The sequence below is a fragment of the Leptonychotes weddellii genome, chromosome 5, assembly GCF_054177405.1.
Source record: "Leptonychotes weddellii isolate Sample4059 chromosome 5, ASM5417740v2, whole genome shotgun sequence".
Lineage (NCBI taxonomy): Eukaryota > Metazoa > Chordata > Mammalia > Carnivora > Phocidae > Leptonychotes > Leptonychotes weddellii.
Window position 1 is genome coordinate 145,477,964 of NC_138373.1, and position 20,844 is coordinate 145,498,807.

At 42.6% G+C, this 20,844-nt stretch overlaps 1 protein-coding gene across 5 annotated transcripts in view; it reads left to right on the forward strand.

Moving 5' to 3' along the window:
- TCP11L2 (t-complex 11 like 2) overlaps window positions 1-20,844 on the forward strand; it is a 65,623-nt gene that overhangs the window by 18,461 nt on the left and 26,318 nt on the right. Inside the window, exons 1-4 of one of the 5 annotated variants that reach the window (XM_081822344.1) lie at window positions 543-664; window positions 12,905-13,096; window positions 15,687-15,822; window positions 19,637-19,757. In XM_081822344.1, the coding sequence (XP_081678470.1) occupies window positions 12,940-13,096; window positions 15,687-15,822; window positions 19,637-19,757 (414 nt within the window). In that variant the 5' untranslated portion in view covers window positions 543-664; window positions 12,905-12,939. Of the gene's footprint in view, window positions 1-542; window positions 665-4,376; window positions 4,554-12,904; window positions 13,097-15,686; window positions 15,823-19,636; window positions 19,758-20,844 lie in introns of those variants that run through there. The other 4 variants (XM_081822346.1, XM_081822342.1, XM_081822343.1 and 1 more) reach the window with 4 other exon arrangements.

Here is a 20,844-nt window from a genome sequence, read left to right on the forward strand (position 1 = left end):
ATATTGCATTATTTGTTTCAGAGGTACAGATCTGAGATTCAACAGTCTTACACAATTCACAGCACTTACCAGAGCACATACCCTCCCCAGTGTCTATCACCCAGTCACCCCATCCCTCCCACCCCACACCCCACTCCAGCAACCTTCAGTTTGTTTCCTGAGATTAAGAATTCTTTTAGTCCATTTCTATGCATTTTATAAATACAATATACACATATGCTCTCATGCAAGCTCTCCCTTAAGCAGAAATGGTATCACCCCACAATCATTGTTCTATAACTCATGTTTTTGTGTTAAACAGTCTATCTGAGGAGTCACATTTCTTAAATCTTTCCTTTATGTCTTCTGGGTTTTGCCTCTTATTTTAGAAGTTCTTCCTGTACCCCACTGGGTATTCCAATGGATTTTTAAAGTGAGGGCATAAATGTTCATCTGTGGTTGGACGGACTGGGCAGGCATTTAGAACGTGACCATCTGCTGGCTCAGAGGTGGGGTAAAGACAGTGACTGTCTTGATCAGGGCTCTGTGCCAACACCTCTCTGGTTTCTCATAGGTGCTCCTTAGAGCTTCACCTCTCCTTGGCCCCTCCCACTCCCTGCCCAGCCTTGTCTTCCCTCCTGGTCATCACTCTCTTTGCTTTCCAGGGGACAACAGTGGTTTCCAGGTACGTGGAGGGGGCACATGGAGGGTAAAGGGGGATGGGTGGGTTCTAAAAACATTTTTCCTTTTAGTATGTGAGGAGAGTAGGTCTGGGTCTGTGTCCAGATGTGAGAGTATAGGCAACTGAAATGAGAAGTAACCTCCAATTTTATGCTAATTCAGGTCAGAGAAGTCAAGGGGAAAACTGTTTCTTGTGCTTTGGAAATTTGATCAAGCATCAACATTTTGATAAATGGTCAAAACTGGTCAGTGATCTAAATCTCCTTTATCTTCAAGACCAAAAGAAAAGGAATGGCAAAAGCTGATGAGAAGGTGTGGTCAAATTTTGAACATTTAGTTACCAATTACCTAGTTTATATTAGCCAAATTTTTTTCTACCTTCTACTTTCTCCCCAACCCTTGCTGCTTTTTAGCCCTTCCTAGCACCTTAAAATGGACAGGGGAGAGAAAAAGGGATGGTATTCCAAGCAATCAATTTTTCCACTACAGTGGAATCATATCTTATGTGACGGGTTAATTTCCAAAGGGAGAACATAAGGTCAAAATCACATGCAGTCAAAATTATCTTTGAAAGGTCCTTTGATGGGCCATAAGACCTGGGATATACCCACTTATGTTTTGGTTTTGTTTGTTTTTGCCTATGGCATTGAAACAGGTTATGTTTCTTCAACTGAGCACTAGATAAAATAATTGATTTGAAAAGGTGAAGGGAAAATAAGCACCTTTAAACTCTAGACTGATGTTCTGTGTGGTGAGATCAAGACCAGCTACATAATTTGCAAGGTCCAGTGCAAAATGAAAATGTGGGCTCTTCATTGAAAAATTATGAAGAATTTCAAGATGGCAGCAGCAGAGCATTAAACTGAGTGTAGGGCTCTTCCAAATGTAGGGCCTTGTGCACCTGCTCAGTTTGCATACCCATGAAGCCAGCCCTTGGTAAGAAGCCTGGAGTGTAATCAGAAGCTTGGAAACTGAGATCAACTCAGGAAGAGAAGCCTCACAACTCCCATAGAGAGAACAGGGGGCAAAATCACTGTCAGTATTTAAGTTATTCTGTTGTGCTCCCTGCACCCTGTCCCATCTGAGGCCATATAGTTGAATTTATACTGTGCTAAATCAGCACAAGATGCAGCTCCTCTATATAAGTTAAATGGTTGAGAGGTTACAAATCCATATTCAAATTCCATTAGGGGATCTTTTGATTTTTTTCAAGGGCTCATTATAATTTAAAACTCAGATTTATGATGTGTAAAAAGAAAATAAGTATTTCTAGTTCTTCACCTGGCAATAATTTTGATCAGCCCTTCGTCATGTATGTGCCAAAGGCAATAGAACAAATTTAGACTGTTGCATAATTTATAGTAAGCAAACTGCATTACTGTGAATTTTCTAAGTGGTTCAAAAAGGAAAGTTAGAAAAATTAGGTGTGAAAATAAATAAAAAGCTTACTTACTAAAGAGTTTGCCTTTTAGACATTTCCCCCAAAAGGTCATGAACATAATCTGAGCAAGGAAGGTTTTATTCTATGACTGCCTGTGCTCTCTGAGCAAGAATGCGATACAAGGCTCATTTTTTAGGAGAACTGCCTAATTTTTTATAGTACTGTATTTTTCAAAGTGGTTTTTTATAAACAAGCCAGACTGAGGGCGGTTGGTCAGGTAATTGACCAAAAGGTTTCCAGATAGCAAGTTATTTAATGTCAAAGTAACAGTTGATTGTGTTTCCAGGATATTTTCTCTCCCCAGCGTGGGTCACTGATGTTACCCCACTTCCTCCACCTTAAGGTTCTCACCCCAGCACATGCTGAAACTTGACTCATCTGCTTTGAAAAAAAAAAAAAATTGCTTCCTTGTGGTTTTGAGAGTTACATATTTGAGCTTTGAAATAAGTGCCATGCCTAGGGTCAGGCCGCTGGTCACCCAGGTAGACTGGACAACTTTCCTGACTCATGCTCACCTGTTCCAAGTTATGTAATAACACAAAAACAATACTTAACAAGTGCCTATAAAGCTAACAAAAAGAAGCAAAGCTGCAATGTGTCATTGTCACAGTGTCCAAAAGTTGGGGGGATATTTTTGGTTAATCCTTCTATTGTGGAGTTTTTAGGGTGGTGATGACCTTTGAGTGGTGGTTGTTATTTGGCAAGAATAGAAATTGGAGGCTTCTGTTACCCTGACTGCTGATTCCAACAAACAATAGAAACCAGGGCAGGCTCACAGGAAAGAACCTATGGGTGGCAACAGCATTTTATCCTTGATCTTTTGATTTGTATCAAGTTGTATATTTTAGAAGGGAGGGGAGAGTGGCATAAGGAGACACAAATACAAATTTATAGAGCTCAGCAGCCAAGTTTGTTCAGAGTGATTTGCCTGATAGTTTCAGTAACTAACACTGACTAGTGTTTACTGTGTACAGCTGTAAGCACTTCAGATGCTTTATCTCATTCCATCCTCACCATAACCCAATGAGATAGTTATCATTGGTTATCCATTGACCAAGATCTGCTGGGTAGTTAATGTCAGAGCCAGGGTTGAACCCCAATTTGAATTATTCCATCTAGGATGACTGGCTTTCTATCCACCTTTAAAATGTTGCCTGTCTGGTTTATTCTAGAACCAATTTTGCCTCCACGGTTCAGACATGGTTTCAGCACGAAATAGAAATACTTCAGTCTATAGAAAATTCACTTAACATTCCTGCATGAAACTTTCTCCCAAATAATGCCAATTTACAGAAGATACAGTGGTTTTTATGTGTGCGGTTAGGGAATTGCTGTTTCTGTACATCCACAAGATACACACCCACAAGAGCTGAACAGAACCCACGCTAGGGCTGCTTATTTACATTAACCAATGTCGAAAATTCTCCGGCAGAGAGGTGCTGCCCAGAACTTCAGAGGAAGTGAGAGGTTTTATCTTTTGCGTGCACACAAAGTTTACAGTTTACGTCTTCAGACAACCTGGGAGGGTGTGACTCCCAGGAGCTAATCTTTCAGTCCAGCCATATGTAAATCTGGGCCGGTGTTTCTGTGGAGGTGCAGACAGAAATGTAGGTGACAAGGTTGGTTGCTGGCGCACGTGGAAACGCACCTGCCCCGTTGTCTGTTGGGTTGTGAGTGTGCGGACGGCGTGATAGTGGGCACCCAATTTGGATCGCCCCGCCTAGATGAGGGGTGTTCCAGTAGTAGAAGTTCCACCCGCAGCCGGGGAGCATGTTCCATTATCCACCGTGGTGCGCCCCGGAAGCCCAAGCCAGGCCCGCGCTCCACCAGCCCCGCCACAAATGGATCCGCAAGCAGCCTCGCCCCGCCCCCAACGCCCCCGCTCCGCCCCAGACCCCCCGGACACCCCCTCCTTACTCGGCTCCGCCCCCCAGCGCCCGACAGCCCCGCCTCCAACGCCGGGCGCTCCCAGCGGCACTGCTGCCCCAGTTCCGTAAACACTTTTCTCCCCGCCCCTAGCAGTCCCCGGACCGCACCACTCGAAACCCACGGGGGGGGCGGTTTCCTCTCGCATGCAGAACAACGTCAATCCAAGCGCTTCTCGGCCTCTTTCATCAAACATGAGGAAAACTGTTCTGTAGTAGGTCAGATGTGTCAGAGCTCTGCGGTCGGAGCATGCAGTTACCTGGCTTTCCTCCTCTCCCGCGGGCCGTCTTCCCCCGCTCGCCGGTTACACTGCTCCGCCGTGGCTGTCTCCTCAGAGTCCCTCCCGGCCCTTTAAATACCGCGTGGGGCGGGAGCGGGTGGGGGGGGAAGACCCGGAGGTTGGGGGTTGTTGGACTGCTGAGTTTTCGAGGTGCTTGTGCGGTGCTCGGTGAGGGGACAGCCAGAGACCCCTGACCCAGGCTCACTCAGTCGCCTTTCTCCTCCTCCTGTCTCTGCGCGGGACCCGGTGCGTATCCATCCGGGCGAGGGGGTCGCCGGCTGTGAGGTGACCGGCCCGGGTCAGTGGACCCGGACACCTCGCCCCAGCGCAGCCCGAGGGCCTCCCCCGACCCACCTCGGAACTCTGTCCTGGGACTCCGGTGCCAGGGGCGTTAAAGCCCCGCTTCTTGCTCCCCCCCATCCCCTTGTTTGACCTCGAACCGGCGTCCCGCGTGGGAGCGGGGCGAGGGCACCGAGTGGCCGCCGCGGGTGTTAGCATAGCCGCGGGCTTCGGGTCCCGGAGGTGGCGGGGTTGCGGCCGCTTGGCTACTGTTTACATCCTGCTGGCCCCATGCCAGCGACAGCGCTGCGAACGGCTTCCCACCACCCGGGCTCCGGGTGGGGGCCCCCTCTCGCCTGCGACACCCGCCCAGCGCGGGTGGGCGAGCGGGGCCACGGTGGGGGCCGGGCGCGGCGCGAAGCGTGTGTTGGGTGTTTGTTGCCGGGGTTTCCCTGGCACTCGGCTCGGCCTCCGCCGTCCCCTCCCCCAAGGGTTTGTTTTGACAGGAAACGTGCTGCTGGAGGGGAGGGGCGGCCGGAGGGGGGCTGTGCAGACTCCCGGTGCCTCCCCTCGAGCCGACTGTCAGGCGACGAGGCGGGAGATGCTGGTCAGGCCCCGGGCTCGAACCTCTGGCCTCTCGGAGATGGCTTGTGCTTCCCAAAGCCGCGCCGCTGGATGGCACCACTGGGGGGAACAGCGCAGATTGGAGATGGCACGAGGACGAACAGGGTTCTGCGTTTTCGTTAGTATTGGGGAAAACCATTAAACAAGCAATTTCACAATGATATAAAGTTTCCTTTTAAAATAAATGTATTTAAATGTAAAAATCTAGTCAAGATAGAAGTGATTGATAAATTAGGGTAGAGATGAGGATGGAGATGTGCAAACAGGCGTCAACAGTGGTAGCCAAATGACTGAAGTTTGGGAAATAATTGTCTTAGGTGGTTGTCCTGTTATTTTAACCTTGAGAAACCAGGCAAGTTGTCCTTGTCCCCAGTGGGGCCCTCCGCCCCCAAGATCCCTGTGGTCTCATGGCCTCCAGCCCAGCCAGAGACCCTGCTCTTTGCCACCTGCCGATCAGAATGAGGTAGGTTATCGCAGTGGTTCCCACTTTAGGTGGCTCCCTGCCTGCCTTGTCCTCTTGCCTCCAGGGATTTCATACATCACTCTGGCAGCCTGTGGGTTGCCTCACTTGAAGTGGCCCAGGGCTGAAGATACCCAGTCATGTGTGGAAGCAGCTTCAGTGCCATCCTGTGAGGGGTTGAGGCCCCCAGAGGAGGAAGCACAGATATTAAACTGGCCAGCCAGGGGTGGGATGAGAAGTGTTTCCAAGTGTGAAAAGTGCCTAGAAATCCTTCTCCCTGATGCTGTAATGTTACGTGTTGCATGAACATCTGCTTTCTTAGACAATGCCTGGCTTGTTGGCTTTTATTTAGCTCTTTGTTGGCTCTAATTTGATGAAGACCCGTATTCTCTAGTTGAATGGAGCAGGAACCTCTCTCTGCTCTGTGGTTTATGCCTTGCTGCATATGAATAACTTTTTAGCACTGCTGTTTGGGACTGGTTCTAAAGCAGCATTTGCAGAAGATGGCAATTTTCCACACCATCTACAATTTTTTTTTTCCTTCAGAGCCCGGTCTTATTCTTCTGACTCCTTGCCCTTTACTACACATATGTGAATGCTTGTCTTTGCATATGACCTTGACCTGGTCTTCAAGGATGACACCCACTAGATAGCTCTTGAAATTTCTCATTTCCACGACCCAACTTTAACTGGTTGGGCTCCATTCCTTGTCCAGAGCACTACTGGAAAATCTGAACAATTCACCTCAAAATGTTTTTTATATTAGTTGTAAGCAGTTAAGACTTCTGATAATATGTGGGTTTTAACTAGGGATTTTGCAGTACTTAAAGAATGGCTCCCTGATAGAGGATTTTCATTTACTCTAGTGGGGTGGTTGAGAATTATTTTGGACAATAGACTCTTTCAGTGATGCCCTTCACGGTATAGCACTTTGAGCTGCCACCCCGGGGTAAGGTCAGCTTATTACCACATATGCAAGTATCCACGTGGTGTTGGGTAGATCGATTTGGCAGACTGAGAGTGGAAAGAATGAGCAGCACACCAAATTTTCTCCAGCCATCCTAGAGTGGTAGAAAGCATGGGCTATAGGGATTGATGGCCTGGATTTCAGTTGTGCTTCTGCCACTACTGTGAACCCTAGGCCAGGTAATTTAACCTCTCTGAGCCTCAGGTTCTCATCTATAAAATGGGGATAATAGCAATACCTCAGCTAACAAGGTTACGATAAAGATTCAAGGAGATAAAACACTTACAGCACTTATGGGGGCTGGGATATAATAAGCACACAGTAACTATTAGCTCTAATTGTTATTATTTACTATCAATGAGCATTAAGAAAATGGAAAGACACAATGTAAACATTTCTTTAAGCTCTGGAATTCTGAGTCTTTGCTAGTTTGAATTATAGGTGCCTGGGAAATGTGTTGAGGCAGGCACTGGGAATTGGAAAGGGGAGAGAGACATAGTCCTTCCTGCAAGCAGCTTAAAATTTAGTGGGGAGGCAGATATGTAAATAGCAACTATAGTACTTTAAGTGACTGCATAATGGGAATATGAGCAATGTGAGTGAGGCAGGAGAGAAGGAAGCCCCAAATTGTAATATGAATAGGAGTGTGGCTTAATTTGTTCATCAGTGAGACTCCTCTGGCTCCCCCTCTATCCCAGGAAGTGTTCTCAGCTCTAGATGGCTAATTTAGATGGAGTGAGGATATCAGGGAATGTCACTTTGAAGTTGTAATGTTTAATTTCAAACCTGAATGACAACAAGGAGCCCATCCCATGGAGATCAGGGAGAAGAACATGCTACAGGAGAGAATAGCAGGTGCAAGTGCTCCAAAGTAAGAAGTTTGGCATATCTGAGGAAACTGAAGAAAGCCATTGTGTCTGTAGCAGGAAGGGTTAGGGGAAGAGTGATACGGGATGGTGGAGGCAGAGGCCAAATCACAGAGGAATATAAACCATTGCCAGGAAACTTTTTTTTTTTTAAGATTTTATTTATTTATCAGAGAGAGAGAGACAGAGGCAGGCAGAGGGAGAAGCAGGCTCCTTGCTCAGCAAGGAGCCCGATGTGGGACCCGATCCCAGGACCCTGGGGTCATGACCTGAGCCAAAGGCAGACGCTTAACCGACTGAGCCACCCAGGCGTCCCTGCCAGGAAACTTCTTAAGAAAAGGGAAACCACCTGGAGATGAACTCTTAAAAGGGATGATTTATTGTGCCTCTTCTGAAGGGCTCTGGCCTATTTCCTGTTTGATTCTCTAGACACTGTTCAAGAAGGACATTGGGACAAGCCAGACTGTCTAGAAGAGCTTTTGTAATAGAACAGTATCTAAGCTATCCCAACAGTGGGAACAATCAAAATCTAAAAATTACAGGAGCCCGACTGTTCTGAATTAGACTTGAAGTTTTGGTTTAGTACTTCTCTTTTAATCTTTTGCTTGGAAATAATTTCAAACTTACAGAAAGGGTTGTAAGAACACTACAAAGAACTCCTTACTGTCTACCTTTTACTCATATTCATCTGTTAACATTTTGCTCCATATGCTTTATTGTTTTTTCTTTTTCTCATTAAATTAGTTGAGAGAAAGTTGCATACATCATGGCCCTTTATTCCTAATATGTAGTCACAGTACATTTATCAACTTTAGTAAATTTAACATTGTAATACAGACAGTAAAGTTTGTAACAGTGCTGTTAATTGATCCAATAATAGCGTTTTTTCCCTCTTTGGTATAGGATTCAGTCAGGGATCATCTGTTGCACTCAGTTGTCAAGTCTCTTTTCATCTGGAACATGTCCTCAGCCTTTCTTTGTTTTTATGACATTAACATGTTTGGAAATCATAATTTCTTTTAGTGAGAAAATAATAGTTGACAATCTGTCAAGCACTTACTAGGAGCTTAAGTACTTTACATAGACTATTTCAGTTAATCTTCACAACAATTCTATGAGGTAGATACTATTATTAGCCCCATTTTACAAATAGCTAAGTTCCCTCTCTCTAGTCAGTAAATACCAAGAGTCAGGATCAAGAACCCAGTCCACCTGATTCCAGAGCCAGTGTTCTTACTGCTTCGTGGACAGGTACCTTGTCACTGGTAGATCTTTCTAATCCTGAATCTGTGCTGGACCATTTGCAGATGAGTTTGCTATGAAAAGGAAATAAAGAAGTAAAGTTGGTAGTGTGGACACAGGCTAAGGAGTCAACTAGCAAATTAAAAAAACCCATTTCCCTTCTATCTGTCGTGGGACACAGAACTATCCCCTTTGGGATCCCTGTACATTTCCTCATCTCTAAAATGTCAATGATCATATTGCCATTCATTCAACAATAAATGTTTAAGTGTCAGCTGCATCCCAGTCGTTGGTCTTGGAAGAAATTATATAATATTGAACTTAATTAAATGAGAAAGAATGTAGTAAGAATGTGATTATTCTCCTTGAATAAGGAGACCCACTGTGTGTTGGAGGCTTTGCTTGGAGTTATCCACTGTTTTCACCTTTGACTTTATCTTTGGCCAGTAGTAAATCCTCCAGGTAGGATGAGATGTGGTGTTTCTTAAAAGTTGTGTGGTTTGCTTGTGATTGGCAGTGGTGAAAGTTAAGTGGGTCTAAGTTTGTCAGTATGAGAAGCATTACCTTTCTTAAAGAAATAGACTGGTTTTATTATCACTATTCTAAGAGAGAATCCAAAATAGTTTTTAAAGCCATCTAGTTACCCTCAATGCCTTTTGAGTCAAGTAGCTTTGTCCCCAGATGACTTATATGGAAACCCGAGACCAAGAAAAGTAAGAACAGATGTGAATGAGCTTGCAGAAGACCATTTGCACTGGAATGGGCCTTTTGCTTTCAGCTTTAGTATCTCAGACAAGTGCAAGAGCTCTGTCGTAGGTTAACTAGCAGTCTTGTTTATCTGTAGGGGAATATGCTTTTATCATCTTGGGATAAAACAGTTCTCCCTTCTAGAGTTTTTAATGCCTGAAATGATAATAACAAGAAAAAATGCAAATAATACTAATAATAGCAATCATCTATATCCTGTTTTTTTCTGTCAGATACTGTTCCAAACACTCTACATATATTGACTAAATGTTGTCCCACACCAACCCTATGCACTGGGTATTATTAGTATGCCTGGAGGAGGAAACAGGCAATTTCCTTATAGAATAATAATGGGCATTTGGGCTTCAAAGGAAAGTTTCTCCTTGGATGCACTAAAGCCCAGTTGTGCTATGGAGGCTTCTACCATCCAAACAAGAGTGTCTAAACATTTTGAAGCTTTCACATTTTCTGTTGCATTCCCTGTGCCAGAAACTCTACTTCCAGTGAATTTTTGGAAGGAAGCATAGTTACACATTATTAAGTATGTCTGCTATGAGCACATTTAATTTCTCAGAACTTCTAGTGAAGCCTCATGGAACTCTGGGTTTATAGAATTTTAGCAATTCCTAGCTGAAAGGGACCTTATAGCTGGCCCAACCTGCTCAGAAAAATGAGGTGAAGCGAGCCGATGTGATGTACATAAAGTCACATAGCAAATTAATGACAGATTCAGGCCTCAGACTCTAGCCTTCTAACTCCTAACCTACATCTTTTTATTTTTAAATCTTTGTACTTTGCTGCCTTATTAAACACAATTAAGGAACCTACAAAGTGTGCTGTTCAGCTGGAGTAGAAAAATGAAATGGACAGTTATAACTATTAACCTAGTTCATAAATTCCAATGGATGAAAGCTTTTATTCACCTTTACTTGGAAAAACAGCCAAAGTGAAGAAAAATTAAGAGCAGAGCATACAGAGCACAGTTGTTATGGTGGAATGATGGGAAAAAAATAATAAAATGGAAACAAAGTTTAAAATATTCAAATAAGAGTATGATCAGAACCAGGGAATATTGAGTCTTAAACCTAATAAAGTAGGTTTAAGTGGTAGGTCCTCTGCTCCAGAGCATTAACTTTGGCAGTACCAGGCCTGTAAGTGTGTACTGATTTCAGTTTGCGAATGTTCTGGTTGAAGCTGTACCAAATGGGATTCAGTGATTCCGATTCAGCTGGCACTAAATGAATACTTGTCACATACTTGACACTGGCAATGGACAAGACACAGTCCCTGCCTTATTAAGGAGAGTCAGAAGTAGCCATGGGAAGGAAAAACTGTACAAGGGACTCAGCTCTATGGTGGGGATATAGGACATGTGCTGCAGATGTAGAAAGAAGAGTGTCATTCACTCTGGCCAGGGAGTAAAGGCTTCCTGAGGAAGGTAGCATTTTCAAGAAATGCCATCAGTGGATGTAAAATGTTGGCAAAGAGAGAGAGAGAAATCTAGACGGAAGAGTAAGTATTCCATTTAGGATTGGGGTTTGATGGAAGTGAAAGAGTTAGAGCAGACCCTTTTCTTCTGTCCTCTGTTCCCTTCCCCTCAGCAGATGGGAGTTAAAGCTCAAGTAGAAACTAGTTTGCATGTGATGAAGGAGGTTATTTCCCCACTGAGGTTGCAGGGGTTCAGGGCTATTTTATATATAGCCTGTGTGGTTGGCTTGGGAGTCTAGGACAAGGCAGACCTCTCTGCGTGGTAGCTTCCTGGCAGCTTCACTGGATTCCTTGCAAAGGCAGCCTCTGAGTTAGTGGTTTTCTGTTTATGAAAGTGGTAGGCCCAGGAAGGTGTACCATTGGCAGGACTGAAGAGGGTTGTTTAGGTGAGGCCAGGGGCAAATGCCCTTAGGCATTTACCTTTAATTAAAGTCCCTCTGAGGTTCATCCTTGTCTCTGTTACCACCCAATGGATAAAAAATGGCACCATTTCTCTCAACAAAGGCTAGATTCCCCCATAGTCTCACCTGGTCTCTCCTTTCTTGTGCTTCCCCAGCAATGCCTTGTTTCTCCTTTTCTCATCTTCTAGCCTCCAGCACACACAGTTGTAGGTAACTAGACTTGAGACCCATGAGAGTAGGGCGCTGTCTCTTTTGTTCACTGTTAACCTTTCCTGGTGCTGCTGCATAGTAGGCACTCAATAAATATGAAAGGAATCATTGAAAAAACTGTGCAAGATTTCCAGACATACTATGCGTGGCTGTGTTTTCAAGTTTTTGTAGCTTTAAAAGCTCTGTATACCTCATTGCATGGGCTGGTTCAGGTTTAAAGAGATTCAGTGAACCCTTACTATCATTATTGTCTATTCGGGACTTGAGGTGCCTTCCTCCTCGGGGCCAGGTTCCCCTTAGTGTCAGCTGACACCATACATATCAGAGCCAGCTCCCTCCTGGGCCTTGGCTGAGGCTCCTGGGCTCAGGCTGGGGCATCCTGTGTGCCCAGGATCTCCTTTCTAGGGGGTGACTGGGCCCAAGTGCCCTGCTCTTACCTGAGAGGCAGTCTGATGTCCCAGATACAGCACTGGCTGTAGATAGAGTCGAGGGACTGGTTTTATGGCATGGTAAGTCCCCTCGTCCCTCAGAGGCTGTCTCCTTCACTCATGAATCAGGATCTTTGGTGCCTGTTCATCGGGTAGTAGTGGGTACCAAGTCAGCTGTCAAGTGCAAACCCAGGGTCAGGCTCTAGTCTTTATATCATGGCAGTTCACAGGAAAATGGAGAAGAACCTGAAGACTTGCCAGTCAGAGATTTTAGTCTTCTCCTTTCCCCAAGAGGCTCACAAGGAACTAAAGAGGCTGATTTCAAAAATAGTTTATTTAAAACAAAGCCATAGGAACAGTAATAATAACTAACATTTGAGTGCTAAGCACTTTAATAAGGTTAATCCTATTTAATCTTCAAGCAACTCTGTAAGTTTAGTCTTTCAGCCCAGTTTTACTCGAGGTGGGTGGGTTAGTGACTTTCCCAAGGTCACATGGCAAAGACAGCATGAGCTTCTAACCTAGGCAGTCCAGCCTCAGGGCCCCACTCTCTTACCCTTACTTTCCATGTTTTAGAAACCCAGGAAGAGAGAGACTGTGTGTCTTCTGCTCATTTTTAAAGGATCTGTTATTGCTGAGAGCTGTTCCACATTCACACTGTGTATGTCCTGAGCAAGTTCACACTTAGGGCTCTGGAGTCTCTTTTCTGGAACGCAGTCTTGAAGGTCTGGTAATAGCCTGGCTGCTATGGGAAAGACGAGGTTATCTTCTGGGGCCTTTCAACTCTGTGACCCCTGTGGGCAAAACTGTCTACACTGGAAGAAGCATCTGCGATGCTGGTGGAAGTACCACAGAGCGTTGATGCAGGTCTGTTTGTCTATGCAGGCACTATCTCTTTGCCCACACTTGAGTGACACAAGATGCCCTTCAATGGTGAGAAGCAGTGTGTGGGCGAGGACCAGCCAAGCGATTCAGACTCTTCCCAGTTTTCCGAAAGCATGGCTTCACTCAGTGACTATGAGTGCTCCAGGCAGAGCTTTACAAGCGACTCTTCCAGCAAATCCAGCTCTCCTGCTTGTAAGCTGACAGGGGAGCAGACGTTGGGGGGGGCGGGGCGGGGGGCTGTTGGTTCTAGACATGTGTGTTAGATTTGAAAACTCATAAATGAATGAGAGCAGAGTAGAGACTCCCCCTCCTTTCTAGATGTACCGTAATAGCACTGCAAGGGCAGGAGTAAGTGGCCACTAAAGGTATACAACCTGCCCATTTTTATTTTCATTACTGTCTCTGATCTGTTTTGGTATGATTATAAATCAGGTTCCCAAACCCAACCTGTCTTTTCTCTCGAGTAGTGGAAAGCCACTCCCTCTTGAGATCACTTCTTGGGTGACATTCAAGGATAAGTTCAAATTGGTCTTTTCTTTTTTTTTTTTAAATTTTTTTTTTTTTAAGATTTTATTTATTTATTCATGGGAGACAGAGAGAGAGAGAGGCAGAGGGAGAAGCAGGCTCCCAAGGAGCAGAGAGCCCGATTCAGGACTCGATCCCAGGACCCTGGGATCATGACCTGAGCCGAAGGCAGACGCTTAACCATCTGAGCCACCCAGGCGCCCTCAAATTGGTCTTTTCTGATAATTGCTGATTTACATGGAAGGAAACTTGCCCCAATTCAAGGGACAGGCAGGAAGTGAAATAATGTAAAGGGCTTCCTGCTGATTTCAAAACCTGTTGTGCAAATCACCCCACAAAAGTGCCCACGAGGAGAATTACTACACTAGGGGTGTGAGAAAGTTAAAAAAGTGGCCATAGTGGGGAGATATCTTTTCGCTTGAGTATGGAAGCTAGAGGTGTGTAGAGCAAGTGTGTTTGTCTTTTTTTAGCTTTTTAATTGACATTTTGCATAGGAAATATAACACCTTAAACAGACAAAGCAAATGCAGAAAGAAGCAACTAATGTCTAATATAATCAAATGCCCACTTCAAAAACGTTTGTTCATTTGTGTTTATTTTAAATTTATACCGTCTCATTTTTAAAAATTTGGAAAGTACATAAGTATAAAGAAAAGAAAATTTTGCCCATGGTATCACCCAAAGATGACAGCTGGTGGCACTTTGTCATATTCATTCTTCACATAGACATATGTGTGTGTATATATGTGTAGACTCTTTTCACTTAGAATTATAACTAAAACATGGGGTGCCTGGGTGGCTCAGTCATTTAAGCGTCCAACCCTTGATTTCAGCTCAGGTCATGATCTCAGGATCCTGGGATCGAGCCCCACATTGGGCTCCATGCTCAGCAGGGAGTCTGCTTCTGGATTCTCTCTCTCCCTCTGCCCCTCCCCCCTCTCAAATAAATAAACAGATCTTAAAAAAAATAATTATAACTAAAACATTTACAGATGATATAACATACTTTTAATACACTAAAACTACTTCATCAAATGAATATACCATAAATTTATTTAACCATTGATTTATCATTGGACAGTGAGTTAATTTCCTCTTTTTTTTTTTTTTGCTGTTACAAATAGTGCTTTATGAACATCTTGGTGCATTAAGCCTTTCCAGGAATTCCTTTGGATATAATTGGATTATTGGACCCAAGGGTACAGACATTTTTTAAAAGAATCTTAATGGGACAGAGAATTGAGAAAAGAATTTACTAGCAGCCACCTAGCTTTCTGTGCTTTTTCTCACTCTTTATATTATATATGAGGCTCCTCTAACAGGGTATGCAGGCATCCTAAAGAGGGGTTTTACTAATTCTGTGTATCACCATTTTTTCCTCTTCCTCCCCCTCCTCCTCCACATGGTCTTCCTCTTCCTCCTCCTTCTCCTCTGCTTCTTTGAGAAATTATTTTAGGTAGCAAAATATTGCCAGTCAGTACTGTTTTGAGGTAATGATTTTTAATTAATTGAAGCTAAGAGTTCCAATAGTAATTTTTAAAAGACATGGTTTATTAGAATAATTTTTTAGAATAATCTTTAGAAGTAAGTAGAATAATTCTTTATATACTACTTCCTACTGAGTAGGTTATCCAGCTTACCAGATTTTATTTTAATTATCTACATTTATGAAATTCTTACTTTGTTCTTCTTCAGTTAACTTATTTAATCACCTAAAGACAGCCCTGAGGAGGTAAGTTATGCCTTAGTGAAGTCAAATAATATCTACCAATTGGAAAAAATTGGAATCAAACCTAAACATTATGCTATACTGCCTATACTTTTAGAAGTTATAGTTTTAAAAAATCAATTATTTCATCTTGAGTCTGCTTAAATTAATGAGTTACGACTTACAGAATAAAAGTAGTCTTTATCAAGTTCCTGCATAGTATGTGTAATAAATGCAGATATCAATAGGTACTAAAATATGAGGTGATTCAATAAAAGTAACTTATAATAGCTTATACTAATAAGATAGTCTCTAAAACATTTGAGAATTTATTATCAATACAGTAACTGAAACTACCAAAGGAGTTCTTGAATTTTTGAAGTCTTAAGTAGTAAGCAGGGAAGTCTACCTAATTTAGTATGTATTCTTCTTATTTGTAAAACCTTGAATATATATGTTAGAATAACTTAAATTCAGTCTGCATCAGGAGGCTTCATTGGATGACAGCTTTTCCTCCATGACATGAACTGCATTTTGTTTTTGTTTCAGCAACAAGCCCTCCCAGGGTTGTAACATTTGACGAAGTGATGGCTGCAGCAAGGAACTTATCAAACATGACACTTGCTCACGAAATTGCTATAAATGAGAACTTTCAATTGAAACAAGATGCCTTCCCTGAGAACAGGTAACCCAGAGGTGTTTGTTATGTGTAAACTGAGCTGCAGAGTCTCACACATACACACACGTTCACACTGATTCCTGTAAGTCTTGTATAATAGCCACCGGGAGTAAACGTTGGTTAGGTCTCTAGCAAGGTCTTATACTTGTTTTTAAAACCATTCCTCAAGGGTACATGTTACCCATAATCTTTAGAACTCAGCTTATATGTCACTTCCTGAGGGAAGCTTTTCCTGACATTCCTGAGCGTACTAGATTACATTAAATCCCCTTCCTAAAGACTCCTGTTGCCCCCGTACCTCCTTTTTGTTAGGAGGGCTTATAATTTTATGTTCAATGTCTGTCTTTCCCATGTGACCAAAACACCATTAATGGAGGAACTATGTCTATATCGTTTGCTGCTGTATCCCCATTACCTAGCAGAATACCTGACATTTAGTACATGCTCAAGAAATGTTTGCAGCTCGACTTCTTTTTTTTTTTTTTTGAAGATTTTATTTATTTATTTATTTGACAGAGAGAGAGAGAGACAGAGAGGGAACACAAGCAGGGGGAATGGGGAAGGGAGAAGCAGGCTTCTCGCCGAGCAGGGAGCCTGATGCGGGGCTTGATCCCAGGATTCTGGGATCATGACCTGAGCCGAAGGCAGATGCTTAACAACTGAGCCACCCAGGCGCCCCTGCAGCTCGACTTCTTAAAAACTGATACTCAGGTTGTAAAAGATAAATAAATGTAGTGGAGCTGCCAAAGTGCTAATAGGTGATTCAGAAGCATCTGGAGGTAGGAATCACAACTACATGGGCACCCCGGTTAACCTCACACACCCCCCCAAACCCCCAACCCAAGGACCTCTAGTTAGAGCCATGCCCTTATATCCTACCTCAGCCTCTCTAACTTTGGCGGCTCATAAATCCTCTGGGACAAAGAGGAGAAAAGGCTTGAGGCCATAACTACAGATAACTCATCTTTACAGGCAAAGTTAGCTCACGAATAATGGCATTGAATCTTCAACCTCACAGTGTCATTTATAAATCCAGAGGCATTTCCTCTATCAAGTAAGACAAAATATAATATTTGATTCTATTTAGAGCTTTTGTGTTTATTTGTTTTAAAGCAGGAAAGTAGCAAACATAATAATTCTTCTTCTTCGAAATGTGGATCATAGTCCTCCTGCTCCTGGGGTTATTATTCATAATAATCATTAATATTTTTTAAGATTACTGGCCAAAATAGGTATATCTGTTTGGTTTTCTATGGTAACTGCATTTCACCATAATCCTTTATACCGGCTCTACTGCTACGCTCCTAGGCCAGGCCACCGTCATCTCTGACCTCGACTCTTTAAGTCCTAACTAGTTGCCCTGTCTCACAGCATCCTTAGCTCCCCATAATCCATCCTCCATATCCACACGTAGCCAGAATGATCTTTCTAAAGGATTAATCAGAATAGATCCCTATTTCTTTGCCTAAAATCCTTCAATGATTTTTCTGTTACACTTAGAGTAAGAACTCAAACCCTTTAGTATGGCAGCAAGGCCCTACTTCCAAGACCATGTCTCTTACTCCTTTCCCTCCTGCTTGCTACGCTTCAGCCACCCTGGCTTCATTGCCTACCCCAGAATACACCAGCTCAATCCTGTTCAAGGACTTTGTCCTTCTTCTTTCTGCTTTTTCAGTGTTGTTCCCCTAGATTTTCACCGGCTGATTTTTTGTTCCTCCTTCAAGTCTCAACTCAAAGGGCAATGTGTTAGAGAAGCTTTCTTCAGCCACCAGTGAAGTTAGCACCCTCTCCATCACTATCTACCACATTATTCTCTCTTCCTTATGTTTCTGAAGTTGCCTTATTTATTTTTAATGTGTTTTGTTTTTGTCTTCCTGTCCCTGCTAACAAATAGGCTTTTTGAGAGCAAACACTTTCTTTTTACTATAGTAACCACAGTACCTAAAATAGGGTCTGGCCATATTGGACGCCTTATAAACATTTTTGACTGACTAACGAAAATGAATGTTTGAAGTTAAAATTAGTGTGTTTTATGAAGTACAGCAAAAGACAATTTGAAAGTATTTATACTTTAAATTCAAAAGTTGCAAATACAGGCATTAGTGAAGGCACTTTAGGATCAGATAGGCTCTGGGTTTGAATCCTGGCTCTGCTGAGACCATTTCTGAGCCTCATGTTCCCCAAGGATATCATGGGAGCTAAAATGCTCACTTCAAATGCATGCTCATGGGCATCTGAGTGCCTTGAACATAAGTATTTTGGTAACATGGGAAATAGGAATGCTTCCTTCCTTCATTTTCTGCCATAGCTGGAAAATGTGAGCAAGGAAAGCAAAATGCAAACTTAGGACAATTACCTTTATTTAAAAATGAAATGGCATATTATGACCCGTTGATTTTTCAGATGACTGTCCACAAATGGCCAAGTTGTTACTTTTAAAAATATCACTGACTCTCATATTTAACCAAATCTTGTTTTTGGGGGAAAAGACTTGGCAAAATATGTCCAATTTCTGGTACCCAGTAGGAACACCTGTAAATGATTTGTTTGATCTCATCCTTCCCCACCATCCACCAGAAGATTAAAAGGCTAAAAAGTATCTTTCAGCCTTTAGGAGAACTTACATTTAAACTCTGATATCCCTGCAGGAGCTCTAAAGTTGTTGTAGCTCCTTCTTGGTTGGTCCGTTCGAGCCAACTATGTGAGGCTTGTAAAGTCCAGAGTGAAAGTTCATGCCTGCAACGTTTGCCTTTCTAATTGTTCTGTAGTTGCTCAGGAGGGTCAACTTTAGAAATAGCATTTATGTTGAATGAAACTAGTCAGGCAACCAGAGTAAGTTTTAATATTTAAAGTTGCTGAGTAGAATATAGCATTTGCAGTTACAGAAACAATTTTAACTCATACCCCTCAGAAAGCTAATTTTAATTTCTCATAGCATTATTGTATGTTTAGCTATTTATATTCCAAAAAGAAAAATTAGATGTACTTAACTATCAAATTATTAATTCATTCACCATGCATTCATCAAATACTCACTGTATGTCAGGTAGTGTGCTAGGTACAGTGGCAGGTACTTAGAAGAAGAAGTAGTTATGGCCTCGGCCTGGGAGAGATGTATAACCTTTAGGGGATGGAGACTCATAAGTACAGTGCAGGGAAATATGTGCTTTTCTTAAAACTGTTGCCAAATGTAGGAGGTCAGTAGGGATGTGTATTTAAATGTGCACCTATTTTAGGGCATTGACATAAGCGGCGAAGCAAAGTGGCCACCTACTCTATTGTGAGCTCTTCCTAGGAAGGTTCGTATTTCAGCAGTTTGGTCCGGCTAATTTTAAATGGGACATCTCAACTGCAGTTGGCAGCAGTTCACATGCATGTCTCCTTGGGGCTAATCTGTTCTATTCTGTGCAATGAAACTTCAGCTGTTGACGAAAAAGCTACTTTGCCATCTCACTCCCAAAATCTAGAACAAGTCTAAAGATCTAAAGAGTAGCTGGGTAAATTATGGCATCTCCTTAAGACAGAATTTTATGAACTTATTGAAACCTATAGCAAGAAAGCATTTTTAAAATCTAGGGGAAACTCAGGACAGAATATTAAATGAAACGAGTATATAATATACCTACTGGTTATCCTCAACTATATTAAAACAATGCATTGAACCAGAGAAATATGTCAAAAGATTAAAAATGAGATTTTGGGCCATTTTTATTCTGTTTTTTTTTTCTGCATTTTCTAAGATTTCTACAATGAGCACATTTCTTTTATAATCAGGAAAAATAATGCTTATTTTTAAAAGCAATTCATTTCCTTTCTGTAGCTTAGCCAGTCGAGTGAAGCACATTGTCCACCAGGCCTTCTGGGACGTCCTGGAGTCAGAACTGAATGCTGAGCCTCCCGAGTATGAACATGCCATCAAACTGTTTGAAGAAATCAGAGAGGCAAGTTGATGTTGTCTGTATTGATTAGTAATGTTTTTTTCCCTAAAGACTGTTTTCCTGTCCTCCGAAGAGTATTGGAGATTCTTTTTGGAAAATTGAGTAAGTTCAATCACTGGAATGGTGTTTTCCGAAATGCACTTCCTGGGATGGGGTGGAGGCTAGGCAAATAGGGCAGTGGAAGGAGCACAGGGCAATGCTTGGCACACAAAGTAGTGGTCACAGTAGTTAAGAGCACAGACTCAGGAGCTAGACAACCTGGTTTAGTGACGGGTTTAGCAAAGGCTTTCCCTCCATGAGTCCTAGTGTCCTGAGTACTTGCAGGGTAATTGTAGGAATTAAATGATATGACAGTTATAGTTTTAGCTAACATTCACAAAGCATTTGTTCTATGCCAAACACTAGATTATTCATTTATTGTTACCACAATGAAGTAGTTATTCCTGTTATTCTTACTAAATAAAAAGAAACCAAGTTCCCTTACTCACCCAAGGTCACACAGCTTTGAGGGGTAGAGAGGGACTTGAGCTGAGGTGCTCTGGCTCAGAGCCCATACTTCTAACCATGTGCTGTGTATGTAAGCACAATGTCTGCTTAATGGTGGATACTCAGGATAGGTTGCTTGTATAATATATAATAAATATTTTATATGTAAAATATACGAATGGAGCCCATGGGGTATTTCCATTTGTTCTTCTTTAAAGGGTTCTTGTGGAGCTATGATCTGCAACTTGTTCTTTCTTTGCATGGTTTAAATGTAAACTTTTTTTTTTATTATGTTATGTTAATCACCATACATTACATCATTAGTTTTTGATGTAGTGTTCCATGATTCATTGTTTGCGTATAACACCCAGTGCTCCATGCAGTACGTGCCCTCTTTAATACCCATCACTGGCTAACCCATCCCCCCCCCAAACCCTCAGTTTGTTTCTCAGAGTCCATAGTCTCTCATGGTTCGTCTCCCCCTCCGATTTCCTCCCCTTCATTCTTCCCTTCCTGCTATCATCTTCTTCTTTTTTTTTTTTTAACATATAATGTATTATTTATTTCAGAGGTACAGGTCTATGATTCAACAGTCTTAGACAAT